Source organism: Bombina bombina, chromosome 1 (assembly GCF_027579735.1).
Source record: "Bombina bombina isolate aBomBom1 chromosome 1, aBomBom1.pri, whole genome shotgun sequence".
Taxonomy (NCBI): Eukaryota; Metazoa; Chordata; class Amphibia; order Anura; family Bombinatoridae; genus Bombina; species Bombina bombina.
In genome coordinates, this window is record NC_069499.1 from 653,876,966 (window position 1) to 653,895,028 (window position 18,063).

General features: G+C 39.4%; 1 protein-coding gene across 1 annotated transcript in view; it reads left to right on the top strand.

The window, feature by feature from the left end:
• Positions 1 to 18,063, top strand: part of STAG2 (stromal antigen 2) — an 848,979-nt gene that overhangs the window by 594,106 nt on the left and 236,810 nt on the right. The window contains exon 25 of the mRNA XM_053699120.1: positions 12,203 to 12,377. Coding sequence (XP_053555095.1) covers positions 12,203 to 12,377 — 175 coding nt within the window. The remainder of the gene's footprint in view (positions 1 to 12,202; positions 12,378 to 18,063) is intronic.

The following is an 18,063-nucleotide window of genomic DNA, read 5'->3' on the forward strand; positions in this document are numbered from 1 at the left end:
CCTAGACTGGTGTTCTGTTAACCGGATCGCTGTCGAGTCATTTTGCAGTACCCTTTGGGCAAGTAGGTGCCACAACAGAGCTGTGGCGAGGTGCAGGTGTTATTTTTGTCAAATCTAACATATTTGTGACTATAAATACCTTTTAGAGGTTAATTTCTCCCCTTACTCTTGGGGTGCAATAATTTTTGGAACCATTGATTAGGTGTAGTTAATTTTTAAGAGTTAATTAACGTTTTGAAGCAGTTTTGGAAAATTGTGCGCTTTTTTTATCCCTTAAAGGCGCAGTACACGTTTCTCAAAAAATTGTTTAAATCAATAAATAAAGTGTTTATCGACTATTGTGGTTATTACTAGTCTGTTCAACATGTCTGACATTGAGGAAACTCATTGCTCTATGTGTTTAGAAGCCATTGTGGAACCCCCTCTTACATTGTGTACCTCTTGTACTGAACGGGCCTTACATTGTAAAAAGCATATTTTAGGTAATGAAAGTGTGCCTAAGGATGATTTCTTTCATGTAATTAGCAAGAGTCCATGAGCTTGTGACGTATGGGATATACATTCCTACCAGGAGGGGCAAAGTTTCCCAAACCTCAAAATGCCTATAAATACACCCCTCACCACACCCACAAATCAGTTTTACAAACTTTGCCTCCTATGGAGGTGGTGAAGTAAGTTTGTGCTAGATTCTACGTTGATATGCGCTCCGCAGCAGGTTGGAGCCCGGTTTTCCTCTCTGCGTGCAGTGAATGTCAGAGGGATGTGAGGAGAGTATTGCCTATTTGAATTCAATGATCTCCTTCTACGGGGTCTATTTCATAGGTTCTCTGTTATCGGTCGTAGAGATTCATCTCTTACCTCCCTTTTCAGATCGACGATATACTTTTATATATACCATTTCCTCTACTGATTCTCGTTTCAGTACTGGTTTGGCTTTCTACTACATGTAGATGAGTGTCCTGGGGTAAGTAAGTCTTATTTTCTGTGACACTCTAAGCTATGGTTGGGCACTTTTTATATAAAGTTCTAAATATATGTATTCAAACATTTATTTGCCTTGACTCAGGATGTTCAACGTTCCTTATTTCAGACAGTCAGTTTCATATTTGGGATAATGCATATGAATAATTCATTTTTTTCTTACCTTAAAAATTTGACTTTCCCTGTGGGCTCGCAGGGGCTGAAAATGCTTCATTTTATTGCGTCATTCTTGGCGCTGACTTTTTTGGCGGAAAAATTATTTTCTGTTTCCGGCGTCATACGTGTCGCCGGAAGTTGCGTCATTTTTGACGTTCTTTTGCGCCAAAAGTGTCAGCGTTCCGGATGTGGTGTCATTTTTGGCGCCAAAAGCATTTAGAAAAAATATGGGCGTCACTTTTGTCTCCACATTATTTAAGTCTCATTGATTTTTTGCTTCTGGTTGCTAGAAGCTTATTCACTGGCATGTTTTTCCCATTCCTGAAACTGTCATTTAAGGAATTTGATCAATTTTGCTTTATATGTTGTTTTTTCTATTACATATTGCAAGATGCCCCACGTTGAAGCTGAGTCAGAAGATACTTCTGGAATATCCCTGCCTGGGGCTGGAGCTACCATAGCTAAGTGTATATACTGTAAACTTATGGTATCTGTTCCTCCAGCTGTTGTTTGTACTGTTTTGTCATGACAAACTGTTTATGCAGATAATATTTCCTTTAAGTACTGTTACATTACCTGTTGCTGTTCTGTCAACATCTAATACTCAGAGTGTTCCTGATAACATAAGAGATTTTGTTTTTAAATCCATTAAGAAGGCTATGTCTGTTATTCCTCCTTCTAGTAAATGTAAAAAGTTTTTTAAAACTTCTCATTTTTCAGATGAATTTTTAAATGAACATCATCATTCTGATTCTGATAATGGTTCTTCTGGTTCAGAGGATTCTGTCTCAGAGGTTGATGCTGATAAATCTTCATATTTATTTAAAATGAAATTTATTCGTTCTTTACTTAAAGAAGTCCTAATTGCATTAGAAATTGAGGATTCTGGTCCTCTTGATACTAAATCTAAACGTTTAAATAAGGTTTTTAAATCTCCTGTAGTTATTCCAGAAGTTTTTCCTGTCCCTAGTGCTATTTCTGAAGTAATTTCCAGGGAATGGAATAATTTGGGTAATTAATTTACTCCTTCTAAACGTTTTAAGCAATTATATCCTGTGCCATCTGACAGATTAGAGTTTTGGGACAACATCCCTAAAGTTGATGGGGCTGTCTCTACTCTTGTTAAGCGTACTTTTCCTACGGCAGATGGTACTTCCTTAAGGATCCTTTAGATAGGAAAATTGAATCCTTTCTAAGAAAAGCTTACTTGTGTTCAGGTAATCTTCTTAGACCTGCTATATCTTTAGCGGATGTTGCTGCAGCTTCATCTTTTGGTTAGAAGCTTTAGCGCAACAAGTAACAGATCATAATTCTCATAGCATTTTTATTCTTCAACATGCTAATAATTTTATTTGTAATGCCATCTTTGATATCATTAGATTTGATGTCAGGTATATGTCTCTAGCTATTTTAGCTAGAAGAGCTTTATGGCTTAAGACTTGGAATGCTGTTATGTCTTCTAAGTCTACTCTGCTTTCCCTTTCTTTCCAGGGTAATGATCGTTTTCATTCCTTTTGTCACAACAAGGAACAAAAACCTGATCCTTCATCCTCAGGAGCGGTATCAGTTTGGAAACGATCTCCAGTCTGGAATAAATCCAAGCCTTTTAGAAAATCAAAGTCAGCTCCTAAGTCCACATGAAGGTGCGGCCCTCATTCCAGCTCAGCTGGTAGGGGGCAGATTACGTTTTTTCTACGAAATTTGGATCAATTCCGTTCACAATCTTTGGATTCAGAACATTGTTTCAGAAGGGTACAGAATTGGCTTCAAGATAAGGCCTCCTGCAAAGAGATTTTTTCTTTCCCGTGTCCCAGTAAACCCAGCGAAGGCTCAAGCATTTATGAAATGTGTTTCAGATCTAGAGTTGACTGGAGTAATTTTGCCAGTTCCAGTTCTGGAACAGGGACTGGGGTTTTATTCAAATCTCTTCATTGTACCAAAGAAGGAAAATTCCTTCAGACCAGTTCTGGATCTAAAAATATTGAATCGTTATGTAAGGATACCAACATTCAAAATGGTAACTGTAAGGACTATCCTGCCTTTTGTTCAACAAGGGCATTATTTGTCTACTATAGATTTACAGGATGCATATCTGCATATTCCGATTCATCCAGATCACTATCAGTTTCTGAGATTCTCTTTCCTAGATAAGCATTACCAGTTTGTGGCTCTGCCGTTTGGCCTAGCTACAGCTCCAAGAATTTTTTACGAAGGTTCTCGGTGCCCTTCTGTCTGTAATCAGAGAACAGGGTATTGTGGTATTCCTTATTTGGACGATATCTTGGTACTTGCTCAGTCTTCATATTTAGCAGACTCTCATTCGAATCGACTTGTGTTGTTTCTTCAACATCATGGTTGGAGGATCAATTTACCAAAAAGTTCATTGATTCCTCAGACTTAGGTAACCTTTTTAGGTTTTCAGATAGATTCAGTATCCATGACTCTATCTTTGATAGACATGAGACATCTAAAGTTGATATCAGCTTGTCGAAACCTTCAGTCACAATCTTTCCCTTCGGTAGCTTTATGCATGGAAATTCTAGGTCTTATGACTGCGGCATCGGACACGATCCCCTTTGCTCGTTTTCACATGCGGCCTCTTCAGCTCTGTATGCTGAACAAGTGGTGCAGGGATTACACAAAAATATCTCAATTAATATCTTTAAAACCGATTGTACGACACTCTCTGACGTGGTGGACAGATCACCATCGTTTAGTTCAGGGGGCTTCTTTTGTTCTTCTGACCTGGACTGTAATTTCAACAGATGCAAGTCTTACAGGTTAGGGAGCTGTGTGGGGGTCTCTGACAGCACAAGGGGTTTGGGAATCTCAGGAGGTGAGATTACCGATCAATATTTTGGAACTCCGTGCAATTTTCAGAGCTCTTCAGTCTTGGCCTCTTCTGAAGAGAGAATCGTTCATTTGTTTTCAGACAGACAATGTCACAACTGTGGCATACATCAATCATCAAGGAGGGACTCACAGTCCTCTGGCTATGAAAGAAGTGTCTCGAATTCTGGTTTGGGCGGAATCCAGCTCCTGTCTAATCTCTGCGGTTCATATTCCAGGAATAGACAATTGGGAGGCGGATTATCTCAGTCGCCAAACGTTGCATCCGGGCGAATGGTCTCTTCACCCAGAGGTATTTCTTAAGATTGTTCAAATGTGGGAACTTCCAGAAATAGATCTGATGGCTTCTCATCTAAACAAGAAACTTCCCAGGTATCTGTCCAGATCCCGGGATACTCAGGCGGAGGCAGTGGATGCATTATCACTTCCTTGGAAGTATCATCCTGCCTATATCTTTCCGCCTCTAGTTCTTCTTCCAAGAGTAATCTCCAAGATTCTGAAGGAATGCTCGTTTGTTCTGCTGGTAGCTCCAGCATGGCCTCACAGGTTTTGGTATGCGGATCTTGTCCGGATGGCCTCTTGCCAACCGTGGACTCTTCCGTTAAGACCAGACCTTCTGTCGCAAGGTCCTTTTTTCCATCAGGATCTCAAATCCTTAAATTTAAAGGTATGGAGATTGAACGCTTGATTCTTGGTCAAAGAGGTTTCTCTGACTCTGTGATTAATACTATGTTACAGGCTCGTAAATCTGTATCTAGAGAGATATATTATAGAGTCTGGAAGACTTATATTTCTTGGTGTCTTTCTCATCATTTTTCCTGGCATTCTTTTAGAATTCCGAGAATTTTTCAGTTTCTTCAGGATGGTTTAGATAAAGGTTTGTCCGCAAGTTCCTTGAAAGGTCAAATCTCTGCTCTTTCTGTTCTTTATCACAGAAAGATTGCTAATCTTCCTGATATTCATTGTTTTGTACAAGCCTTGGTTCGTATTAAACCTGTCATTAAGTCAATTTCTCCTCCTTGGAGTTTGAATTTGGTTCTGGGGGCTCTTCAAGCTCCTCCGTTTGAACCTATGCATTCATTGGACATTAAATTTCTTTCTTGGAAAGTTTTGTTCCTTTTGGCCATCTCTTCTGCCAGAAGAGTCTCTGAATTGTCTGCTCTTTCTTGTGAGTCTCCTTTTCTGATTTTTCATCAGGATAAGGCAGTGTTGCGAACTTCTTTTTGAATTTTTACCTAAGGTTGTGAATTCCAACAACATTAGTAGAGAAATTGTAGTTCCTTCATTATGCCCTAATCCTAAGAATTCTAAGGAGAAATCATTGCATTCTTTGGATGTTGTTAGAGCTTTGAAATATTATGTTGAAGCTACTAAGACTTTCCGAAAGACTTCTAGTCTATTTGTCATCTTTTCCGGTTCTAGAAAAGGCCAGAAGGCTTCTGCCATTTCTTTGGCATCTTGGTTGAAATCTTTAATTCATCATGCCTATGTTGAGTCGGGTATAACTCCGCCTCAGAGGATTACAGCTCATTCTACTAGGTCAGTTTCTACTTCCTGGGCGTTTAGGAATGAAGCTTCGATTGATCAAATTTGCAAAGCAGCAACTTGGTCTTCTTTGCATACTTTTACTAAATTCTACCATTTTGATGTGTTTTCTTCTTCTGAAGCAGTTTTTGGTAGAAAAGTACTTCAGGCAGCTGTTTCAGTTTGAATCTTCTGCTTATGTTTTCATTTAAACTTTATTTTGGGTGTGGATTATTTTCAGCAGGAATTGGCTGTCTTTATTTTATCCCTCCCTCTCTAGTGACTCTTGCTAATTACATGAAAGAAAACATAATTTATGTAAGAACTTACCTGATAAATTAATTTCTTTCATATTAGCAAGAGTCCATGAGGCCCACCCTTTTTGGTGGTTATGATTTTTTTGTATAAAGCACAACTATTCCAATTCCTTATTTTATATGCTTTCGCACTTTTTTATCACCCCACTTCTTGGCTATTCGTTAAACTGATTTGTGTGTGTGGTGAGGGGTGTATTTATAGGCATTTTGAGGTTTGGGAAACTTTGCCCCTCCTGGTAGGAATGTATATCCCATACGTCACTAGCTCATGGACTCTTGCTAGTATGAAAGAAATGAATTTATCAGGTAAGTTCTTACATAAATTATGTTTCTCAATCTGAAGAGAACCAGGATATGCCATCCAATTCTCCCCAAGTGTCACAACCTTTAACGCCCACACAAGCGACGCCAAGTACTTCTAGTGCGTCTAATTCTTTTACTCTGCAGGAGATGGCTGCCGTTAAGTCAACTACCCTGACAGAGGTATTATCTAAATTACCAGTGTTACAGGGTAAACGCAGTAGGTCAGGTATTAATGTGAATACTGAATCCTCTGATGCTTTATTGGCTATTTCCGATGTACCCTCACAGTGCTCTGAGTTGGGGGTCAGGGAATTGCTGTCTGAGGGAGAATTTTCAGACTCAGGAAATGTTACCTCAGACAGATTCGGACGTGAATCCTTTAAATTTAAGCTTGAACACCTCCGCCTGTTACTTCGGGAGATTTTAGCGACTCTGGATGATTGTGACCCTATTGTGATACCACCAGAGAAATTGTGTAAGATGGACAAATATCTAGAGGTACCTACTTACACTGATGTTTTTCCGGTTCCTAAAAGAATTTTGGAAATTGTAAAAAAAGGAATGGGATAGACCATGCATACCGTTCTCTCCCCCTCCTAATTTTAAGAAAATGTTTCCCATATTGGACACCATTCGGGACTCTTGGCAAACGGTCCCTAAGGTGGAGGGAGCTATATCTACCCTGGCTAAGCGTACAACGATACCTATTGAGGACAGTGGTGCTTTCAAAGACCCTATGGATAAAAATTTAGTGGGTCTTCTAAATAAATTATTTATTCATCAGGGTTTTCTTTTACAACCTACGGCTTGCATTGTTCCAGTTACTACTGCAGCAGCTTTTTGGTTTGATGCTCTAGTAGAGTCTCTGAAGGTTGAGACTCCATTAGATGAAATTTTGGATAGAATTAAGGCTCTCAAGCTAGCTAATTCTTTTATTACTGATGCCCTCTTTTCAAATTGCTAAATTAGCGGGGAAAAATGCAGGATTTGCCATTTTAGAGTGTTATGGCTCAAATCTTGGTCTGCTGATGTGTCATCAAAATCTAAGCTTTTAGCTATTCCTTTCAAGGGTAAGACCCTATTCGGGCCTGATTTGAAGGAAATCATTTCTGACATTACTGGAGGTAAAGGCCATGTCCTACCTCAGGATTAGTCGGTTAAGATGAGGGGTAAAGAAAATAATTTTCGTTCCTTTCGAAACTTTAAAGGAGGGACCCTCCTCTTCCTCCACAAAAAAGGAGGGGAATTTTGCTCAATCTAAGTCAGTCAGGAGACCCAACCAGGCTTGGAATAAAGGTAAACAATCCAAGAAGCCCGCTGCTGCTACCAAGACAGCATGAAGGGGCAGCCCCCGATACGGGACCGGATCTAGTAGGGGGCAGACTTTCTTTCTTTGCTCAGGCTTTTGGGCAAGAGATGTTAAGGACCCCTGGGCACTGGAAATTGTGACCCACGGGTATCAACTGGAATTCAAGGATTTTCTCCCAAGACGGAGGTTTCGTCTTTCAAGATTATCTGTAGACCAGATAAAACGAGAAGCGTTCTTACGCTGTGTAAAAGACCTGTCTACCATGGGAGTAATTTGCCCCATTCCAAAACTGGAACAGGGGCAGGGGTTTTACTCAAATCTTTTCGTGGTTCCCAAAAAGAGAGGGAACTTTCAGACCCATTTTAGATCTTAAGTGTCTAAACAAAATTCTCAGAGTTCCATCATTAAAGATGGAGACTATACGAACAATCTTACCTTTGATCCAGGAGGGTCAATATATGACTACCGTGGACTTGAAGGATGCATACCTTCATATCCCTATTCACAAGGATCATCATCAGTTCCTAAGGTTTGCCTTTCTGGACAAACATTATAAGTTTGTGGCTCTTCCCTTCGGGTTGGCCACAGCACCCAGGATCTTCACAAAGGTTCTAGGGTCCCTTCTGGCGGTTCTCAGACCGCGGGGCATAGCAGTGGCGACTTATCTGGACGATATTCTGATCCAGGCGTCAACTTATCAGCTGACAAAATCTCACACGGGCACAGTGTTGTTTTTTTCTGAGAACTCACGGTTGGAAGGTGAACATAGAGAAGAGTTCACTAGTTCCACAGACAAGGGTTCCCTTCTTGGGAACTCTGATAGACTCGGTAGACATGAAAATATTTCTGACGGAGGTCAGAAAATCAAAGATTCTAAATACTTACCGAGCACTTCAGTCCATTCCTCGGCCATCAGTGGCTCAGTGTATGGAGGTCATTGGATTAATGGTAGCGGCAATGGACATCATTCCGTTTGCTCGCTTTCATCTCAGACCACTGCAGCTGTGCATGCTCGGACAGTGGAATGGGGACTATGCAAATGTATCTCCTCAGATAAATCTGGATCAAGAGACCAGAGACTCTCTTCTTTGGTGGTTGTCGCCGGATCATCTGTCCCAGGGGACTTGTTTCCGCAGACCCTCGTGGGTGATAGTGACAACGGACGCCAGTCTACTGGGGTGCAGTCTGGAATTCCCTGAAGGCTCAGGGTGTTTGGACTTAGCGGGAGTCTCTACTTCCAATAAATATTCTGGTATTCTGGAACAGATAGCAATATTCAATGCGCTTCAGGCGTGGCCTCAGTTGGCTTCGGCCAAATTCATCAGTTTCCAGTCGGACAAATATCACGACTGTGTCGTATATCAATCATCAGGAGGGAACAAGGAGTTCCTTAGCGATAATAGAAGTATCAAAGATAATTCGATGGGCGGAGGCCCACTCTTGCTATGTATCAGCGATCTACATCTCAGGGGTAGAGAACTAGGAAGCGGATTTTCTAAGTCAGACTTTTCATCCGGGGGAGTGGGAACTCTACCCGGAGGTATTTGCCTCATTGATTCGCCAATGGGGCAGACTGGAATTAGACCTGATGGCATCTCGTCAGAATGCCAAGCTTCCACGTTACGGATCCAGGTCGAGGGATCCTCATGCTGAACTGATAGATGCCTTGGAAGTGCCTTGGTCGTTCAGCCTAGCTTATGTGTTTCCACCGTTTCCTCTCCTTCCACGCGTGATTGCTCGGATCAAACAGGAGAGAGCTTCAGTAATCCTGATAGTGCCTGCGTGGCCACACAGGAATTGGTATGCGGATCTAGTGGATTCTAGGATATCACTTTTTATATCTTTGAATCCTAATGTTTAACTATTTTTGATTCGGTGGTTAAGATCACCATTATTTAGTTCTACAGGTGTCTCCGGTTCTTTAAACCTGGACCATGATCTCTACAGATGCGAGTCTTTTAGGTTGGGAGACTGTCTGAGGATCTCTGTCAGCACAAGGGGTTTCGAAATCTCAGGAGGCGAGATTACCATTTGATATTTTGGAACTCCGTGCATTCTCAGAGTTCTTCAGTTTGGTTTCTTTTTGAAGAAGAAACGTTTTTTCAGACAGACAATGTCACAACTGTGGCGTATGTCAATCATCAGGGTGGGACTATCAGTCTTTAGGCTGTGACAGAAGTATCTCAGATATTTGCTTCAGCTAAATCCAACTCCTATCTAATTTCTGTGGTCTTTTTCCCAGGTATAGACAATTGGGAAGCGGATTATCTCTGTTAATCAAGCTTTACATCCGGGAGAATGGTCTCTTTACCCAGATATGTTTTTCAATTTTTCAGATGTGAGGGCTTCCAGAAATATATCTGATGGCATCTCATCTAAACAAGGAACTTCCCAGGGGCCTATTCAGGTCCTGGGTTCCTCAGGCGGAAGTAGTGTATGCATTAACACTTCTTTGGAATTATCAATCTGCCTATATTTTTTCATCTCTGGTTCTTCTTTTTAGAGTGAGTTTTCTAAATTATCAAAGAGCAATCCTTAGTGTGGCTGGTCGCTCCAGCATGGCCACACAGGTTTTGGTATATGGTTCTTGTTCGGATGTCCAGTTGCCAATCTTGGATACTTCCATTAAGGCCAGACCTTATATCTTAAAATTCGATTATATTAATTAATTATATTAATTATTAATTTGATGGTATGAAAATTTAACGCTTAGTACTTAGTCATAGAAGTTTCTCTGACTCCGTGATTAATACTATGTTGCAGGCTCGTAAATCTGTGTCTAGTAGGATTTATTATCGAGTTTGGAAGATTTACATCTTATGATGCTCTTCTTATGAATTCTCTTGGCATTCTTTTAGAATTCCTAGGATTTTATAGTTCTTAAGGTTTTTTTTGCATGTTCCTTGAAAGGACAAATCTCTGCTTTTTCTGTGCTGTTTCACAGTAAGAATTGCTAAATCTTTCTGATATTCATTGTTTTGTTCAGGCTTTGGTTCGTATCCAGCCTGTCATTAAGCCAATTTCTCCTCCTTGAAGTCTTATTTTGGTTCTGAAGGCTTTACAGGCTCTTCTGTTTGAGCATATGCTTTCTTTGGACCTTAAGTACTTTCTTGGAAAGTATTGTTCTTTTTAGACATCTCTTCAGCTAGAACAGTTTTTGAATTATCTGTTCTTTCTTGTAAATCTCCTTTTTCTGATTTTTCATCAGGATAAGGTGGTTTTTGCTGTCCTCATTTCAATTTTTACCTAAAGTTGTGAATTCTATCAACATTAGTAGAGGGATTATTGTCCCTTCCTTGTGTCCTAAATCCTAAGAATTCTTTGGTAAGATTCTTACATTCTTTGGATGTGGTAAGAGTTTTGAAATATTATGTTGAAGCTACTTAGATTTCAGACAGACTTCTAGTCTATTTGTTATCTTTTCTGGTTTTAGGAAGGTCAGAAGGCTTCTGCCTTTTCTTTGGGATCTTGGTTAAAGCTTTTGATTCATCATGCTTATTTGGAGTCGGGTTAATCCCCGCCTCTCAGGATTACGGCTCATTCTACTAGGTTAGTTTCTATTTCCTGGACTTTTAAGAATGAAGCTTCTGTTGTTCAGATTTGCAAAGCAATGACTTGGTCTTTTTTGCATATTTTTGCTAAATTCTACCATTTTGATGTTTTCTCTTCTTCAGAAGCAGTTTTTGGTAGAATAGTACTTCAGGCAGCTGTTTCATTTTGATTCTTCTGCTTATATTTCATTTTTTTTTCATTATAAAATTGAAACTTTTGATTGGGTAGTGGATTAATTTTTTCAGCGGAATTGGCCGTCTTTATTTTTTCCCTCCCTCTCTAGTGACTCTTGAGTGGAAGTTCCACATCTTGGGTATCTGCTATCCCATACGTCACTAGCTCATGGACTCTTGCTAATTACATGAAAGAAAACATAATTTATGTAAGAACTTACCTGATAAATTCATTTCTTTCATATTAGCAAGAGTCCATGAGGCCCACCCTTTTTGTGGTGGTTATGATTTTTTTGTATAAAGCACAATTATTCCAATTCCTTATTTTTGATGCTTTCGCTCCTTTCTGATCACCCCACTTCTTGACTATTCGTTAAACTGAATTGTGGGTGAGGTGTGTATTTATAGGCATTTTAAGGTTTGGGAAACTTTGTCCCTCCTGGTAGGAATGTATATCCCATACGTCACTAGCTCATGGACTCTTGCTAATATGAAAGAAATGAATTTATCAGGTAAGTTCTTACATAAATTATGTTATATATATATATATATATATATATATATATATATATATATATATATATATATATATATATATATATATATATATATATATACACACACACACAACAACATTTAAAATTAGGGGGAGATAAAAGGTGAGTTTAAAATCCTCCTCTATGCACAAAATCTAAAGAAAATAGCTAATTGTGTAGTTCATTAACAAATCTAGACAGAGAAAACCTCTGAATTACATTTTCCAATGCAGCAAAGGATTCTGGGCAAAATATGCAAATTAGATTCACAATGACACACCTTTTTACTTCAAGTCTGCTTTTCAGCAGATTCCCTTTATGCCAAAGTATCGCTGTTCACACAGCTCATAAACTTAGCTAGGGTTAGTGCAGTGATTCATAACAATACCAGGTTATATAGATATAGATATATATAGATATACTGTTTTCTGCATACATCTTATGTGTATATACATAGTATTTAAAATTTACAATTTAATTTTTTATTTTATGCTTTTGCAGGCTTTCACTATTCTCTGTGATGTTTTGATGATCTTTAGTCATCAAATTGTGGTTGGGGGTCGGGATTCGATGGAGGCACTTGTGTATTCTCCAGATTCATCTTTGCAATCAGAACTCTTAAGCTTCATTTTAGACCATGTCTTCATAGACCAGGATGATGATAACAGCAGTTCAGGTAAGCTTTAAAGAAATATATATAATCTACACAAACACAACAGTGCATAAAAAAATAATTTTTGCAATAATGCTTCTAGTTTTACAGCAGCATAAGCACATATTCTGTGTGGGCGCCATGCAACAGTATTCTAGATAAGAGCTTACAGTGGTGTGTAGTGTGTGCCTGTGAAGACTTACTTCGGCACATAGTTTTTGTCAGCTGTCTGAAATGTTTTGGACATTTTTACTAAGATCATTAGTTACCCTCCAATTAACATTTGCTTTCAACAGGAACAGTTCTTTGTCATGTGGCACTGAAATTTTGCATATGACTTTTCTATTAGTGTTTGCTACTGTTACCACGTTATTGGAATAATAGATTCTTATTGGTGCGCAAATTACCCCTTGCACAAACACCTATCTGCTCCCAAAAACAGATGAATTATAGAAAAAGAAGTGTAACAATTTGGTGAAAGTGCGCTGGCAGCAACAGGGGATAAATATATAACTATTAGAAAAAGACAAATGCTATCTAGAATCAAACTCTGTTTGAAAGAATGAATATATCAATTTACGGATAAAATATATAAACATTTATTATAATATACACAGGATGTTCAATATTACAAATCTATGACCGGTCATATATAATTTAAAAACCTTCTTGGTAAAATCTATAAAATTAGCAAAACATGTTATCGATATATCTTATATATTGAAAATGCAATGATATTACACCTAATAATGAACTTCAGAAAGCATAAATATGACAAAAATATTAGCGGTGCACCACTCTCGGATATATAAAATATTAATAAGACTTCTCACCATTCCACGTTAAATGAAAAAATATATATTTAATGTGCGTGATCTGTGGCACAAATATCCAAAAAGTCACACTGTTGGATAAAGTTGGTAGTATATATGTATATAAGTATATAAACACACGACCCACCTACAGCTATCACGTCTTGTTAAACAGGCTACCCTGTATTAACAGAAGATTGCGTGGGAAATTATACCAGAAAAACTGTTAACCACTACATGGGACAAGCTTTTTAGAAACGATCTAACATATATACTACCAACTTTATCCAACAGTGTGACTTTTTGGATATTTGTGCCACAGATCACGCACATTAAATATATATATTTTTTCATTTAACGTTGAATGGTGAGAAGTCTTATTAATATTTTATATATCCGAGAGTGGTGCACCGCTAATATTTTTGTCATATTTATGCTTTCTGAAGTTCATTATTAGGTGTAATATCATTGCATTTTCAATATATAAGATATATCGATAACATGTTTTGCTAATTTTATAGATTTTACCAAGAAGGTTTTTAAATTAAATTTTATATGACCGGTCATAGATTTGTAATTTTTAACATCCTGTGTATATTATAATAAATGTTTATATATTTTATCCGTAAATTGATATATTCATTCTTTCAAACAGAGTTTGATTCTAGATCGCATTTGTCTTTTTCTAATAGTTATATATTTATCCCCTGTTGCTGCCAGCGCACTTTCACAAAATTGTTACACTTCTTCTGTTACCACGTTATTGCATTATTTGTTTTAAGACATACTTTGTGTCATAAAAGCCACTGTTGATTCTCTGTTAAGATGTGATGTTTATTTGTGCCCGGGCCCTCACATAGCATATTTACCTATGCCGCCGAAAAACAGTAAAAACTTTTTGCTAATGGAAGTATATTGCAAAACTGTTTCTACTTAAAATTTATATGCACCCATGCATTTTTTTATCCCTTTTAAAGAGATGTGGATTTTCTTTTTAAAGACACGATGAGTCCACGGATTTCATCCTTACTTGTGGGATTATGCCTCCTGTTCAGCAGGAGGAGGCAAAGAGCACCACAGCAGAGCTGTATATATAGCTCCTCCCCTCTCTCCCACTCCAGTCATTCTCTTTGCCTACGTTAGTGATAGGAGATGGCAAAGTGAGGTGTTAGTTTTTGATTCTTCAATCAAGAGTTTTTTATTTTAAAAACAGTGCCAGAGTGTGCTGTTTTATTTAGGGTGTAGCCGTAGTCCATATCAGTCTCTACAGAAGAGCATTTGGTGGCTTTAAAGTAATGGGAACTGGTGGGACATAATTCTCACTGCGCCTCCCATACATGGTTTGCTGCCCTACCTGCAAAAGTCTGAGGGAAGAGAGAGACTCAGTACTTTTTTATTTCCACAGGCCAATGTGAGGAGAAATTGAGGGCCTCGCAAGCCGGGTGGACTGCCTTACTGCCGGGCAGAGTTCTCAGGTAAGTGCTGAATTTTGTTTTCTGGAGTAGGTACACATAAATATTTGGCACTATATATTTATATATAGATTCAAGGACACTAGATAACTGTATCCCTAAGAGTGAGGGTAAGTTATTGGGCAGTTGCTGCTAAAACGTGGAGTGGCTCTGTTATTTTTGATAATTTCGCCATGCTCGCTGCTCCCTGCTCCCAACGGCTTGTATTACAAAAAATGGCAGCCGACAGGGCAGTTTGTTCGTTTTCAGCATGAACGTGTTATGCATGTATGATGCATATCCCTGCTCCCAACGGCTTACATTATTAAATTAGCAGCCGACAGGGAGGTTTGTTCCTCTTCAGGATATGGGTGTTGTGTATGAATGGTACATGTCCCCGCTCCCGACGGCTTACAATACTAAGATTAGCAGCCGACAGGGAGGGTTATTTTTATTCAGTATAAGAATGTGATACATGTCCCTGCTCCCAACGGCTTACAATTCTAAAATTAGCAGCCGACGGGGAGGTTTATGCTAGTTCTGCTCGAGAATGTGATGCATGAATGGTGCATGTCCCTGTTCCCAACGGCTTACAATACTAAATTACCAGCCGACAGGGAGGTTTATCTCTCTTCAGTATGAAGGTGCTATGCATGACTGGTACATGTTCCCGCTCCCAACGGCTTACAATACCAAAATTAACAGCCGACAGTGAGGTTTATTTCTCTTCAGTATGAAGGTGTTATGAATGGATGGTACATGCCCCTGCTCCCAACGGCCTACAATACTAAATTTAGTAGCCGACGGGGAGGTTTATTCTCTTCAGTTTGAAGGTGCTAGGAATATTTGGGCATGTTTTGCTCCCTACGGCTTACAATACTGAGATTAGCAGCTGTCAGGGAGATTTATACTGCTTCAGCATGAAAATGTTATGATTGGTGTAGGTTTTGCTCCCTATGGCTTACAATACTAAGATTAACAGCCGACAGGGAGGTTTATACTAGTTTAGCATGAAAATGTGATACATGTAAGGTACATATCCTGTTCCTAACGGCTTAAATTACTAAACTAGCAGCCGACGGGGAGGATTATTCTCTTCAATATGAAAGGTTAAACATGATTGGTGCATGTTTCGCTCCCTATGACTTATATTCCAATATAACAGCTGACAGGGTGATCTATTATAAGTCTACCCGACAGTGGTATCCAACATTTCAAGGTTCCCAACGGCTTGTATCAATTTGGAGCCGACTGGGCGGTTGTTTATTTTTTCTTAAATGTTTAATGTTGGATGTTAGTTCTTCCGACGGCTTCATTTTGTTATACTTTAAGTGGAGAATTGGTGAAATACGCCCACGATGGGCGGAGTTAAGATCTGCGCCTTTGTTTGTGCGCCTTTTTATGCTCGGAACGATGGTTTCCAGAAAAATATGTTTTAGGTGCTTGAGATGTCTTCTCTTCTTCATTCAGCAGAGAGACTTTGCAAGCAGCTCTATGAAGTTTTTTAGTGGTCAAGATGCCTTCTTTGTTGCGTTAGATAAAAATATACAGTGGAGAGGCTTCACAAGCACAAAGCACTTAAGAGTGTGTGTTTTTTTTTTTCTAATCTGGATTCTTAATATTTATTTGTGTTCTATCCGGTGACAGACAGACAGACTTTCTAGGATTAGCTGAAGTCTGGAGATTCTTTATTATATGTTACATAAAACATTTAAAGATACAGTATCATACATTTTTGATCTATCATTTAAAGTTACCTGTAATTCATTTTGTTTTGATAAAAAGTGAATAGAGATGTGACATGGACGTTATGTCTTTTTACTAATGTGGAACATGCAAGGATTTTTCTGTTTCCCATATATTAAGAGAGATCCTTTTTTATAGTCAATATTGTCTCAGAAGCTGCATGAGGCGTTCTGACAATGTTTAATATTTTCCACAGGTTTGCTCTTATGTCCTAAGGACTTAGCATTTACCAGGTGCCTTGCTCTTCCTCCTTAACCCCTTTTGGAGTTATCCTGTCAGGCATCACTTCCTTTTTGGGCAAGGAAAGCGCAAGGGGAACTCTAAACGTTCAGTGAGCGAGGTTTCTTTCACAGTAGTTGCTATTTCAGGATATAAGAACCCAGCAGAAAGGTCGACTCCTCTTCTTTCTTTAAAAGGAAGGAAACTAAGTCCACTTTGAGTACCAACCAATCTTGGAACAGGGATAAACGATCCAAGAAGCATGTTGCTGATTCCAAGTCAGCATGAAGGGTTTGCTCCCGGCCCAGGACCAGATCTGGTAGGGGACAGACTTTCCTTCTTCATTTTTGTGTGGCTGCGAGATGTTCGGGACCCCTGAGCTATAGAATTAGTGTCTCGGGTTCCAATCCTGGAGTTCAGTAATTCTTTCCCCCGAAGAAGATTTCTTCTGTCCAGATTGTCTACGGACCTGATAAGAAGAGAGGCGTTCTTACCTTGTGTAAGAGACCTCTCTTACATGAGAATACTTGGTCCCATTCCAATACAGGAACAGGGGCAGGGTTTTTATTCAACTCTGTTGGAAATTCCCAAAAAGGAATCTTCAGACCTATTTTAGACCTCAAAGGGAGTCTACTCAAATTTCTCGGAGTTCCATCCTTCAAGATGGATACTATTCGCACTATCCTTCCATTGATCCAGAAGGGTCAATTTATAATGACAGTGGACCTAAGGGATACATATCTTCATGTTCCTATCCACAGAGATAATCACTAGTTCCTGTGGTTTGTTTTTCTGGACAAGCGCTTCAGTTCGTGGCTCTTCCTTTCGGTATGGCCACGGCGCCCAGAATTTCATCAATGCTCTATCCCTCCTAAGAACTCACGGGTGGAAGGTAAATCTGGAAAAGAGTTTAATTCCGCAGACAAGGGTACCCTTCCTGGGAACTCTAATCGACTCTATAGCCATGAGATTTTTTCTGACAGAGGTCAGAAAGTCAAAGTTTCTGTATACATGTCGAACCCTTCAGTTCAATCCTCGGCCGTCGGTGGCTCAGTGCATGGGGATAATCGGATTGATGGTGGTGGCAATGGACATCATACCGTTTGCTTGGTTTCTTCTCAGGCCTCTGCAGCTAAGCATGCTCAGGCTGTGGAATGGAGATTATTCAGATTTGTCTACTCGAATAACCTTAGATCAGGAGACGAGTGACTCTCTTCAATGGTGGTTGTCTCTGGATCATCTATCCCAGGGGACATGCTTTCGCAGACCATCATGGGTAATTGTGACAACGGATGCCAACCTTTTAGGATGGGGAGCAGTTGGGGGCTCTTTAATGGCTCAGGAAGTATGGACTCAGGCAGAGTCTCTCTTTCCCATCAACATTCTAGTGCGGAGGATGATCTTCAATGCGCTTCGGGCCTAGCTTCAGTGGCTTCGGCCCAATTCATTAGTTTCCAGTCGGACATCATAACGACGGTTCCT